Here is a 13,421-nt window from a genome sequence, read left to right on the forward strand (position 1 = left end):
TCCGCGCTCCTAGCATTTTAAAGAGCTAAAGGCGGCACGTGTTCCCGGCTCTGCGGAAATCAAGGTTGCTTTCCCGATTCTGTGCACTGGAGTTACCGCTTTTCACTAATTTTCTCCCCGCCTGACTCCCCTTTCCTTCACTCTCCCCAGTTCGTTAAGTATACACACGCCAAGTAAAGATGGGGAGGCCATGCCTTCTGTGCTTACGACCGGCTTTTATAAAAATGCGCGTCTCGGTGCGGGGAGACGGACGCGCTGCCACTCACATCCGGCTACAGGGCTCTAAGCAAACCACGCTGCAGGCTGCAATGTATAGGGCGGATCTGGGGAAGCTGGCAGACTCGGTATTGGAGTGATGTAGGGGGATGGAGAAAGATCTGGAAGAATCCGGTTAGACCGGGAAACGGGCCCGGGAAGGCGCTGACGGGGGGTGGGGGGAGCGGGGGAAATCCCCAGAGTCCGAGGGTCCCAGGAGTGGGGGGGAGGGACGCCAGGCAGCCAGAAGGAGAAATGAACAAAAAAAAAAAAAAAAAAACCCACCCCAAACAAAACACACACGCGTTCATATAAGCACCCTTAGCACTGAAGACCGAACTGGCTTAGCAGCCGCCGTCTCTAGAAAGTTCTCCGCCCCCTCCCCCTCCGTCCCTCGCTCCCGCTCCAGCTCCTCCCAGCCCCTCCCTCCGCGGCGGGGTGGGACCAATCGCTCCCCGCGGCCGCTCATTACCCACCTACTCCCGCTCCCGCGCCCGATACGCCGCGGGCTGCGAGCGCGCCGGGAGTCAGAGGTGCTCGAGCCTTCGACCGGTTCGCAACTGGGCGGCAGCCGCCAGTGCCCTCCCGCCCGCACACCCGTACAGAGAGGCCCGGCTGAGAGGGCTTGGCTCGCGCCCAGTGCCTGACTCCCGGAGTAAACGGCGCACCGAGCGGTGATGACCGCCGAGGAGATGAAGGCGGCCGAGAGCGGGGCGCAGTCGGCGCCGCTGCCCCTCGAGGGGGTGGACATCAGCCCCAAGCAAGACGAAGGCGTGTTGAAGGTAAGGGGCGGCGGCGCAGGCGCCCATAGCAGCCGACCTTCCGTCGAGCTGGGGAGCCCCGGGCCGTCTCTGCAGCGTCCGGGCGGGTCGTTGAGCCGGGTGTGCGGCTGGCGGCCGCTTGCATCGCCTTTCTGGACTCGGCTGCGTTGTTCGGGGGTGGGAGGGCCGCCGCACGCTCACAGAGGGTGGCCTAGGTGTGCGGGCCTCCCCACGGCCATTCTCTGGCCCCCTGGGGAACCCGCGGTCCGGGTGAGGCCCCGGCCCCCCAGCCCCTGCGGCGCCCGGGCCCGGGACTGCAGCGCCAACTCCGGCGTGCGCGGTGCAGCGCGGAGGGAGGGGCGGGGCCGCATCGCTGCACGCGAGCTGCAGCTAGGGGGCCCCGGACAGCGTGCACCCCGGCAGGGGCCGGCCCGGGCCCGCTCCTTCTCCGGCCCCGACGCCGCTCCTCTCTCACTTAACCTCTCCCCGACCCCGCGACCCCGGCCAGGCCGCCTGCGCCTCGGCCGCCGGCCGCAGCCGGGAAGTCCCTGGCCGCCTTCGCCGGCGGTGCTGCGAGATCTCGGGTCCCCCGGGCAGTTAAATATTAGCTAGGACCTGAAGCGGGGTCACCAGAGTGATTTCCTGGCCCAGAGGTCTTTATACGACTTGGCGCCCGGGGCCTGGCCGCGAGAGAGGTTCTGGCGCTCTCCGTCCCCTTGGTTACCCCCTTCCTAAAGGCTGGGTGGACCCAGCTAGGTCACCCGCTCAGCCATGCTGGCCTCCCTACCCCCCGGCCCCGGGAAAACCAGGGAGCGGTGCATGCCGGGACCTGTAGTTCCCCTCCCACCTCGCCCGCCCTCTTCGTGAGTTGGGGCAAGGGGTGTGGGGCGTGGAGGAGGTGCTTTGCTGGGAGCCTCGGAGGAGCGAAGGGGAGGGGTCCAGCACTCAGGGGCAGGGCATCTTGACCTGGGTCGGGACGACTCTGATGGTGCTTCAGAGCAGGTTCTGCAGAGTCCAGGATGGCGAAATCCTAGCCTGGATTTCATGCCTCCTCCTCATCCAGTGTTTCCACCCTGGCTTCCCGCTGCTTCGTTCCGCACGTGTGGGTGTGGGTGTGCGTGGCCTGGGCAAAGCTAGCGACCTCGGGGAGCCCTTATCTGGTCCCGAAATGCTCCTGGTTTTGCCCCAGATTTGGAATCTTAAGCTGTTCTTCCAGGGGGCATGTGGCTTCCCCTAATCTCTCCAGCGTCCTGGTGGTTTCTACAAGGTTATTATTCCCAGAAGGGTCCTTTTCCCTTTTATCTTCCATTCCTTCCCCTTACTCCTCGAGTTCTGTTCATTCTGTCATGCAGGCTTTCCCTTAGAAGGTAACTACATACCTACCAGGTGACCCATGGAGTCTCCTTGTTACCTTTTCCAAATGTGAAGAAGAGCAGCAGAGCTTGTTAAAGTTCCTGAGAAATGTTCCAGCCCTCAAATAAAAGACCACTAGCTTACCAGCCAGGAATGTTTGTGTTCCAAGTCAGAGTTTAGGGCCTGAGGGAGGGCTCCTGTGCTCATCGGTGACCTGGTATTTTCTTCACTTCTTTTGGACAGCTGCTGTTCTGTTCGTTATTCATATTCTTACTCTTCACTTATCCACAAACCAGACTTGGATCTGATGACCACCGGCATGTAGGAAGAATGAGGAAACCCTGCATAAGTGCTTCCCCCTTTGCTGCTGATAATAATCATCTTCAACTTTCTACCGATTTAATTCTCCAACCCTGATAGGGATTATTATCACTACTTTACAAATGAGTTCTAGAGAGCTTGACTTGCACAAGATCATACAGCAGAAACTTGACCTTGGGTCTTTTGTCTCTAGTTTTCAAACCAAGCCCTGCTGCACCTCAAGAAATATGGGGGGGCAGTCAGTGGGGGTGTCCATTGGCGTGTAGCCAGACCTCATGTCGGAATCATTTGAGGCTTAGTCCCTTTGCTTACAAGGAGGCAGAGGAGTCCCTCTGTGTTTCCATCAGAGGTGTGCAGGCAGCTTTGGTGCCTCTTTCTGCCCCCACACCTGGGTACTCACCTTCTCTGCCTTCCTCCCAGGTCATCAAACGAGAGGGCACGGGCACCGAGATGCCCATGATTGGGGACCGTGTCTTTGTCCACTACACTGGCTGGCTGTTAGATGGCACCAAGTTTGACTCCAGTCTGGACCGCAAGGACAAATTCTCCTTTGACCTGGGCAAAGGTAGGCGCATGGTTACTGGGTTGGTAGCATCGGTTCTGAGGAGAATATAAGCTGTCACAGGCAGAAACCATACTCTCAAAAGTGTCAGGAGGAATGGTCTGTTACAATCTGTGAATTATTCATCTGTTAACTTTTTTCTTCCCCCATCTCCTGGAACCATATTGATCTCTGTCTCGCCTTCCCCGATCACCTCTTGAATACCTCAATTCCTCCTTGGGGTGGATTGTCTTGTTTCTTGAACTCCTTTGTTCCAGGGTTGAGTGTTTTTTGTTTTTTTGTTTTTTTTTCTTTTCTTTCTTTAAGAGGTCCGAGACCTACAGTGCTTCCTGCAACCAGGTTCTCTACCTCCCTGGTCTCGTTTCTGAAGAGTGTACATCTTCCCCGTGGGCATGGGGTAATAAAGGTCTCTGGTGCCACTGTTTGAGACCAGGGTCAGATCTCTGCCAAGGAGGACCTGTTTGCTTTCTGTACCTACAGGGGAGGTCATTAAGGCTTGGGACATTGCTGTAGCAACCATGAAGGTGGGAGAAGTGTGCCACATCACGTGCAAACCAGAGTATGCCTACGGTTCGGCAGGCAGCCCTCCAAAAATCCCCCCCAATGCCACGCTTGTGTTTGAGGTGAGTGTCCAGGCACAGAGAGCAAGGCAAAGGGCCAGCCTGACCTCAGCCCAGGGCCTGGCTGCCCTCCAGCGCTTCCTGCCGCTTGGAGACAATGTAGCCAAGGCTAAGGGCCTGGCCTTAAGGGAGGAAGGGACCTGGAGAGGGTATCTGGCTCTGCTGTGCACAGAGCCTGCAGCTGCCAGAAGGCGGCCGCTGGTGGGGATTTAGGGGGGAAAGAGATGGCCACAAACCCCTCCTCAGACTTGAAGCGAGGGGTAAGGGTTGAGGCATGTTTTCTCTCAGGAGCCATGCCCAGAGATTGGTTATAATTTTGACTGTCAGGGGTCAGAATCTGTATCGTTACAAACGACAGTATAGCATATCGGTGCTTTAGAGATCAAAAGGAGGGGAGAGATGCCCGCCATGGGTTGAGGGGGTGAGGATAAGCCTTCACCGAGAGGTGGAACTTGACACCATTCGGTGTCAGAGTGGCTGAGCCCTCCTTTGTGGATACTTGGAGAGTGTTCGCAAGACCGCGGAATGCTGTTGGGTCATTTCCACTGCCTACCAGATTGGCCTTGTCGTGCGCCTAGATTAGGACTGGTGGAGTGTGTCCTTCCTGCGTGGAGCAGGTAGTAAATCGATGGATCTTGTGAGGTCAACAAAATCTGTGTGACCTGCCCACCGCTACCAAGGTTGCGACGAGAGCTCCCAGAACTTAGTGAAAGTGCCACTTTGTCTGCTCTTGGTATGGCTGCCCTTGCGCTCAGGCCTGATCTGGCAGTGACCTGGGACTCTTCTGCTGACGGGTTAGGCCGAAGGGAGTTGTGTCACCTTGCATCTCGTCCCACAGGTGGAGTTGTTCGAGTTCAGGGGAGAGGACCTGACAGAAGAAGAAGACGCCGGGATCATCCGGAGAATACGGACTCGGGGTGAAGGCTACGCCAGGCCCAACGAGGGCGCCATTGTGGAGGGTGAGACAGCACAGTCTGCGGCTTGCATTCCAGTTCTGGTACTTAGGCCTTGGGTGGCTCTGGGCAAGTCACTTCCTTTTCTGAGCCTAGTGTTTTGTCTGAGAGATGAGGGATTAGACCGTACCTTCGTAACATCCCTCCAGCTCTGAGAATATGACAAGGGCACTTTGGGGGCAGGCAGTGATGAGCTCACGGAGGGAGGCGAGTGGCCTCCTTCCTCAGCCCCCTGCCTGCTCACATCCCTGGCACGCTGCCTCTTTCTCATGCCAGTTGCACTGGAAGGGTACTACAAGGACCAGATGTTTGACCAGCGGGAGCTCCGCTTTGAGGTTGGCGAGGGGGAGAGCCTGGACCTGCCTTGCGGGCTGGAGAAAGCCATTCAGCGCATGGAAAAAGGAGAACATTCCGTTGTGTACCTCAAGCCCAGGTGAGGAGTGGGCACTTGGTAGAGCAGGTGGGTGACCCAAGGTCAGAGATCGGTATGTCCACAATGAGTAGTGTAATTAGCCGTTTTTATCCGTTCCTCTGTGTGTGTTCACCACCCCCACAGCCTCATTAGCGGTCCCTGTGACTCTGGCACAGCAAACACGATCTCCGTGTTTAGGAGCATGGTCACAACTGTCCACATCTGGAATCAAAGCCTAATCCTTTCAGTCATGGCTGCTCCAGGTTTCCTCCTCTACTAGTGTCAAAATTGTTGTCTCCTATTAAACATATTTGATCATTAACGACATTTATTGAAACACACCTATTATGTGCCAGACGCATTGCTGAAAATTTGTAGGTAGTCAAAGATATTCCTGCTTTCTAGGGACTTGTTCGGTGAGATTCAGTAATTCGTAAATTAGTAACCGTTCCAGCGTTAGTACGAGTTAGAAGGATATGGAAGATGCTGAGAGACCAACTAATTATGTGAAGAGGTCAGGGAAGATTTTGCCAAACAGGAAACATTTGAACCAAATCTCAAGGGATGGGGAGGTGCTTCGCAGGAAACAGACAGGAAGCCTTTTCAGTGTGGAGCAGGTTAAGCGTGGCTGTGGTGACCTAGTTTTTTTGCCCCCACAGCTATGCTTTTGGCAACGTGGGGAAGGAAAAGTTCCAGATCCCACCAAATGCCGAGCTGAAGTATGAAGTAGACCTCAGGAGTTTTGAGAAGGTAAGTTTGCTCAAGGTCCTTTCTGTCCTGAATTCACGTTCCGGTACGTGGCTCTGGGGTATCTGATGCCTTTGTTTCTCCCTCGGGGTACGGCAGGCCAAGGAGTCTTGGGAGATGAACTCCGAGGAGAAGCTGGAACAGAGCACCATCGTGAAAGAGCGGGGCACTATGTACTTCAAGGTGAGCCAGCATCCAGGGCCCTGAGGACACGCCCAGGGAGGGGACAGGGAGCACCCGCAGTCTTCACAGCGTGGATCGGAGCCGGCTGGTCCTGCGGGGGGGCGGGGGAGGACAGCCTGGTGCCCGAGCCTCCCTCCCTTTCTAGGAAGGCAAGTATAAGCAAGCTGTGCTGCAGTACAAGAAGATTGTATCCTGGCTGGAGTACGAGTCCAGTTTCTCTAACGAGGACGCACAGAAGGCACAGGCCCTTCGGCTGGCCTCCCACCTCAACCTGGCCATGTGTCATCTGAAACTGCAGGCCTTCTCAGCTGCCATTGAAAGCTGTAACAAGGTGAGGCCCGTCTAAAGAGGGATGGGAGCAACAGTCCCAGGCTCGGTTGGGTGAGTTGCCAGCGGGTCCAAAACTTGGCCTCGGTGACGAGGGTAGAGATAGGGTAGCAGGGGGACCGGTGGGAGCCCTGAGATGAAGGGCTCAGAGGCAAGGGCTTCAAGAAGCAAGCACCTTGGCTTTAGTGGTGGCGGTAGAGGAACCACGAAGGTGAAGAACCGCCATGGCATTTTCTCTGGTTCCTAGGCTGTCCCTCCTAAGTACCTGCTTTATTCTGGAGAGAATGGAAACGTTGAGGGTCTTCCTCTCTCATCAAAAGCCCAGGACTAACTGGGGTTCCTTCCTAGACCGTGGTCTTTTCCGTTTCATGCCCAAAGACTCCTTCCTGAGGTGGAGCCGGTGGTGCGTGTTCTCAGTCCTGCTGAGGTGTCCCCGCTGCTTCTTCTCTGCGTCCTTAGGCCCTGGAACTGGACAGCAACAACGAGAAGGGCCTTTTCCGCCGCGGAGAGGCCTACCTGGCAGTGAATGACTTTGACTTGGCACGGGCTGACTTCCAGAAGGTCCTGCAGCTCTACCCCAGCAACAAAGCCGCCAAGGCCCAGCTGGCTGTGTGCCAGCAGCGGATCCGCAAGCAGCTCGCGCGGGAGAAGAAGCTCTACGCCAACATGTTTGAGAGGCTGGCGGAGGAGGAGAGCAAGGTAAGGCCTGGGACAGGGAATGGTGGGGATAGACCGAAGAAAAGGCGCTGCCTCGTCCCTGCGCCTGACCCGGCCACTGTGGCTCTTCGCCTCTGGTTGTGCGCCGCTCCTGGACACCAGCTGCTGCCCTCGTCCCTGGAGCAATAACACGTATGTCCCCTCGGCAAAAACCGCTGTTGTGGGGGCCACGGTTCCTCTATGATCAGGGCTAAAAAAAAAAAAAAAAAACAAACCCACTGGCGAGCCCTAGAGGTCGGGAGTTGGTTGTGCTGTGCGTGCCTCCCAGCCTCCGTCCTCTGTGCCTTTTTAAACCTCACTTTAAAAGCCTGTTTTAAATAGGTAATATAGTTATATCGTTCTAGTGAAACCGCACAAAAGAATATGTTGTAAAAAGCCTCTCTCCCAGGATCCAGAAGCAATTGGACATGACCACTGTTTAGATGATTCCAGTAAATTCTATACATGGACAGGTAGACAGTTTTCTTCCTCTTCCCTAATAAAAGGCAACATGTTCTACCGGTTTTGTACATTATGCTTTCTTCGTATCATCCCTGCAAGATTATTTCATGTCAATATAAAAAACAGCTTTCACGTTCCTCACCGTGCTGATGGTATTCCATCGTAGGCAAAGATCCTACTGTTTTCCCCAGTCCGTGTTCATCTTCCAGCGTTCGAAACCAGCAGTGTTAAATAGAAACAGAATGCAAACTGTAGTGATTTTCAGTTTTCCAAGTAGCCATGCTAAAAAAAAGTGAACAGAAACAGGTGAGGTTAATTTTAATATTTAGTTGACCCAAGGTATCTAAATGCTGCAACTTGTGATTTTTTTAAATTGCATTTATTTATTTTTCAGACTAAGTCTCCAGAAATCCACCATATTATTTTGTACTTAAAATACATCAGTTTGACCTAGTTGTAAAGTGCTCGGGAGCCACACGGGGTGGTCACTAGCGTGTTGGACGAGTGCAGTTCTAAGTAGTATTGCACTAAATGATCTTGTAAACGTATGTTTGTGTGTTTGTATCTTTAGGACATACCTAGAGAGGGCCCTGGCTGTGTCAGTGTTACTCTGTTAGAAGCTAGCGTGTGTCTTTTTTTTTTTTTTTTCTTTAACTTGGAGGGTGAGTGTGTGGTGCAGACCCAGCATGGTATAGTCTGGTAGGTGAATACAGCCAGTCACCACATCAGCTTGGTGCAGGCAAGTGGGAGTGGGGACATGCAGTGGAAGTCCCCTTTCTCATCAGAGGCCTGGGCCAGATGAGAACTGGAACTCACCCCCTTCCTGTCCTCCTTTCTCCCAGGCCAAGGCAGCAGTAGCTGCAGGAGACCATCATGCTGACGCAGAGATGAAGGATGAGCAGAAGAACGATGTGGCAGGGAGCCAGCCTCAGGTGGAGACGGAAGCATAGCCTCTGCCCAGCCCTACTCCTGCGGCTGCCTGCCTCCCCTGCTCCCTCCCCTCCTCCACCCTGTTAGTTTTGTAAAAACTGAAGAATTTTGAGTGAATTAGACCTTTATTTTTCTATCTGGTTAGATGGTGGCTTTGGGGGAAGGGGTAAAGGAGTAGGCTGGGGGATTGTTTTAGGTGGTGTCACCCCCTCTTCCCTTCCCCCTTCCCCCATTACATGTGAATGAACGTCCATCCACATGCACACTCATCAGAACGTTAATTTATTTTGCTGCTTCTGTTCGCTATGTCCATTTTTCAAATGGTAGAAGGGAGTGAGTGGTAGGGATGCTACACGGGGTCTGATGTTGAAACCAGGGTGGAGAGGGAGACTCCTGGGCAGCCATTTTCCTCGTCCTTCCCTCCTCCTGGTCCATTCCCGAACGGGGCCTCCATGTGGGTGCTAGGGGCATGGGAAAAACCACTGCTGTGCCCGTTACTGCTCTTTGTTCCCATCCTCACCCCAGATGGTATGGCTGAGATGTCTTCTGGTGTCCTGATGACCACCACCTGTCCCCGCACCAGTATTTCCCTTTGGATCCGTTTCCTTTCTCAGCCAGGTTGTGTCCCCAACCCCCTCAGCCTCTTCTCTGCACGTTGCTGAAGGTCCGGGCTTACCTCAAGTTCTGTGCTTGAGCAATAAAGTGGAAATAAAACCTGGGTGTCGGCAACCCTTGCTGTTTGGCCTCCGAGGGTGGGCATGGTGGCTACACTTGGGGGGCAAAACTGAGGGAGTGTCCTCACCTCCCCAGTCCTGCTTAAAGTGCGGCGGCTGATGAAGCCTTCCGTGAGTGTGGCATGGTGCCAGCACACAGGGCTTCTGGGAGCTGGGCAGTGCCTTCAGCCTCCCATAGGTTCCCAGCACCCCTGCCCCACAGCCGGGCACATTTTCATAGCTCTGTTTTCCTTCCCTATCACTGAAGAGGAGGAAGATAGATGTAAAATGCTGGGACCACTTGTATGTCTCTGGGCTAGATTGGTCTACTGCCTAACTGGTCCAGTAGAGGCAAGTAATTTAGCCCAAAGCACAAGCTTTCTTGGTTTCTTCTCAGGGTAAAAATCCCTGTTAGCAGTCTTCCAGTCAGACACCTTTCATACAGTTAAGGTACAGAAGAACCGCCATCAAGCCAGGACGCTCTGGCACTCAGCTCAGGCCTGCTTTCCAGCTTGCCTCTAGGCCTTAATAGGAAAGAGCTTATACTTCTTTCTGTGTGTTGACCTTTGGCCGGGGCCCTGGGAGAAGGCAAGGGACACAAGTCTCATCTAATCCAGATGGCTGTGGCTGCAGGCTAGAGCCTCTATCGGTGGCCTTAGCCCTCTTCCCTCCTGTGTGAGCTGTCCTTTCTGCACAGTGGTAGAAGTATATAGGTTCCAGAAGACATTTCTGCATGCTTTTACTGAGGAAGATTAATTTGTGTGAAAATTTCACCAAGTCCTACACCATGGCTGATGCCATGAGCCAGAACTAAGATTTGGTTCAGTCTCCCAGGGCTTGCTCACACTCTTGCTGAGTCCACACAGTCCTGTGCATCTGGGTCTTTTTGGTATTTCAAGATCCATCTTGCCCCTGTAGCCAACGACAGTAGCTAACCGTCGTGAAGCACCTAGGATGGAAGCCTAGCACTGAACCAAGAGCCTCACGTGAATTAACCTTCATCCTTGCAACCGTCCTACAAAGGAGTTAACACCCCATTTTGCAGATGAGGAAAACCAGACTCACTTTAGAGAGGGGTTTGCCTGGAATATGAGCAATCTGGAACAAATCCAAACTTGCTAGGAGGCCCATGTGACCCTGAACAAGTTGAGCCTGTTTCCTTAGCTGCAAAAATAGGGGGGTGGACAAAACACTACTAACGTTCCTTCCAGCTTTGAATGATTCCATGGGACTCCAGGAGTTTAAAACGAACACACTTCCATAGAATCCTGGAGCTGGATAAGCCTTAGTTGATGTAACGTTAAAACCATACCGTGAAGAGGTTTTATTTCAGTGGCCAGAAGTCGAGGATTAAAAACACACAGGTCATGTACGTCCCCTCTCCGAACCATGCTCAAGTTCGTAGCCTCATCAGTTGAACATTTCCTCACCAACACTCAAAATCTGCCCGGATGGAGAGAATGTGCTTGAATAAGGAAAACCAGTAGCAACCAACGCTGCTAGCTGTTACTGCAGATTTGGGAATTTTAAGATCGGGTTCATCTTGTCCTAGTGCTGACCCTCACATCAAGTTCTATAAATTGATCTCCCAAGTCTTTCCCATCTCCGTTCTAGCAGCCCCTCCCCAACGTCAAGACGAGCCTCCAGCCAGGTCTACTGTCCAACTGCTTAAAACCCTGTCAATGACTTCCCATCCCACTTAGAACATTTACTGAGGTCCACAAAACCCTGCGGGGCCCGGCCCTGCCTGCCTTACACCAGCAGCAGAGCACTTGACTCCTTCACTCTCTGCCAGCCACATCCCCATAAAAGGGGGGAACTGTACACCTCATTTTGCTTAAGAGTGGAATCTCCTTATTCCTGTCTACCATGTTTCTTCCAATCCCTTTCCAAATGCAGAACACCTCAGGGCCTTATAACCTGAAGTTGAAATGAAAAGGGCAGTGCTGAACAAAGCCAAAGTAAAGAGATCCTACGTAAGAGAACTTGTCCTCGTTCTGGAAATCATTACTGCTACTTTCTGGCTGTAGTTCCCCAGGCTGCTTGCCAAACTCAGATAACTAGAATGCACCACCCACTGTCCTCAATTATAAAATCTAAGGATGGTAATAAAACCTTGTTTAGCATGTAATGAACAACACTGAACATACGAATTTGGGAGGCAAAGTAAGAATGAAAGAGTCACGAAGTGGTTCTGAAGAAGGAGGATCAAGAAAAAACAAAGCCTTCATGATTTCTCTGGCCAGAAGAGAGGACGGTCCGATCTGTGCCCCTCCCCCAAGGCCATAGGGTCCAACTGTCAGCAGTGCTTCACCCATAAAACTGTTGTATTTTTTTTTAATTGAGGTGGAATTCACAAAACATAAAATTAAGCATTTTAATGTGAACAACGCAGTGGTATTTAGTCCATTTGCGACACTGTACGACCACCACCTCTATCTAGTTCTGAAACGTTTTCATCATCCTTTGTTTCCTCATGTTTGGACTCCAGAGACAGTGAAGGACTACTCTTCGTCTTTCAGTTAGTAGCCAGTAGAGTCTACCAGACAACAACCGTGGGGCGCCTGACGGGCTCCGTCGGTTCGGCATCCAACTCTTCATCTCAGGGTTGGGAGTTCAGCCCCACGTTGGGTGGAGAGAGAACTTAAAATCTTTTAAAACAAAACCAAACCAGACCAGATAACAACGCTGACAGGCTCTAGGATTAAAGCTTTCCAGAGTGGGTGATCCCCTGTGACACAGCCAAATGTGTGAGGAAGCGGGTGGGACTCAAACGGAGAGCTCTGAAGAACAGCCTTTCACTCACGGCTGCCCACACTGTTGTTCTGCCTAATTCCCAGGTCAAGTAAGTCTGAGAAAACAGGTTTCTGTACTTGAGGACTTCCCAGGACCTTTAGTATGCGAAGGTACACTGTAGATTAGAGGGAAGGGGAATGACGAAGTCTCAAACTGAGCCCATTAGGAAGCCCTAGGCCCTGATCCCAGGATGGTGAGTGGCTCTGGGCCTCAGGTGTAGAGTTTTAAAGGTCCAATTCTTAATGTGACCATCCTAGGCAGACAGAACTTGGACCCTTTTGCCTACTCTTGGAGGAAGAAATGGACAAAGAATCTCCCTGGAAATGCTTCCCGCTTAACACTCCCCGCCCCTGCCCCTTCCCGTTGCAGGTTTCAAATGAAGCTGTCCTTTGGCTGGCTGGTAAAGAAGCTGCCAGCCATACAGCTGTATCCATGTCATCTAACCAGAAGATGGCCTGGTGAGGCAGTTCTGGGGAGTAAGCCAACACCCATGCTCAGAGAGTGCTTGGCTTAAAAAAGACGAGCTCTAGAGCTGGTGCCAGTGGAGACCCACCACCCATTCCATTAGAAAGGGCCAAGAACAGGGGTGTTCCTTGTGGAGCCAGGGATCTGTCCACATGGCTCTGCAACACCTAGTGTGTTCCACTTACCAAGACTGTAACACACAATGCAGTTAAAGTAGCTGATGCAAGGTGGGGAGAGTAGAAAGATTTGATTCATGTCCTATTTCTTGGAGACCTATCTTAACTCCCTTTCTAAATTTATTTGGTTCTCTTGACAAAAGCCAAAAGGCATGGGATCCAAGCTGTCATGTGACATTACGTCATCATAATGACAGGACCTACAGGACAAACATTAATAGGCAACCCCTGGCACAGAAGGGTCAAGAAACGCAACCGTTGAAGAAGATAAAACTAAGGCACTGTGAAAGTGCTGGGTCAGAGAACTGGGTCAGGCCAGGCACCTGGTGGCAGAAGCCAGGTGATCCTCATCTATTTTGTCCTGGGTTATTTATGAATTTATACATTTATTTATTTATTTTACAATTTCATTCAAAAGGCTGGAAAAAGAGAAAACAATGGAGAAATAATGGTGAAAAGAAACATAATTCAAAACGATTTAACTTTACATTTAGAGGTAAACATTTTGAAATTGGCCTTTGTTCTTCCGTCCCTTAAAACCTACAATGAAGCTTAAGGTGTGAGCTAGAATGAGAGAAAAGAGATGTGGTAGAGAGGATGAGGTTGCATGCAACCCCTCCATAATGAGATCATGGATTTATTTATTTGTTTGTTTTTTAAAGATTTTATTTATTTGACAGAGAGAAAGA

The 13,421-nt window shown here is 52.3% G+C and overlaps 1 protein-coding gene across 1 annotated transcript; it reads left to right on the forward strand.

Moving 5' to 3' along the window:
- The first annotated feature begins 741 nt into the window (after positions 1–741).
- FKBP4 (FKBP prolyl isomerase 4) lies at positions 742–9,300 on the forward strand. Its single transcript, XM_040642031.1, has 10 exons — positions 742–1,037; positions 3,111–3,255; positions 3,733–3,875; positions 4,711–4,831; positions 5,102–5,258; positions 5,897–5,987; positions 6,084–6,167; positions 6,313–6,498; positions 6,954–7,193; positions 8,495–9,300. The coding sequence occupies exons 1-10, from the start codon at positions 933–935 to the stop codon at positions 8,600–8,602; spliced, it is 1,380 nt and encodes a 459-aa protein (XP_040497965.1). The 5' UTR covers positions 742–932; the 3' UTR covers positions 8,603–9,300.
- Positions 9,301–13,421: the final 4,121 nt, after the last annotated feature.

Source organism: Ursus maritimus, unplaced genomic scaffold, assembly GCF_017311325.1.
Source record: "Ursus maritimus isolate PB19 unplaced genomic scaffold, ASM1731132v1 scaffold_26, whole genome shotgun sequence".
NCBI lineage: Eukaryota > Metazoa > Chordata > Mammalia > Carnivora > Ursidae > Ursus > Ursus maritimus.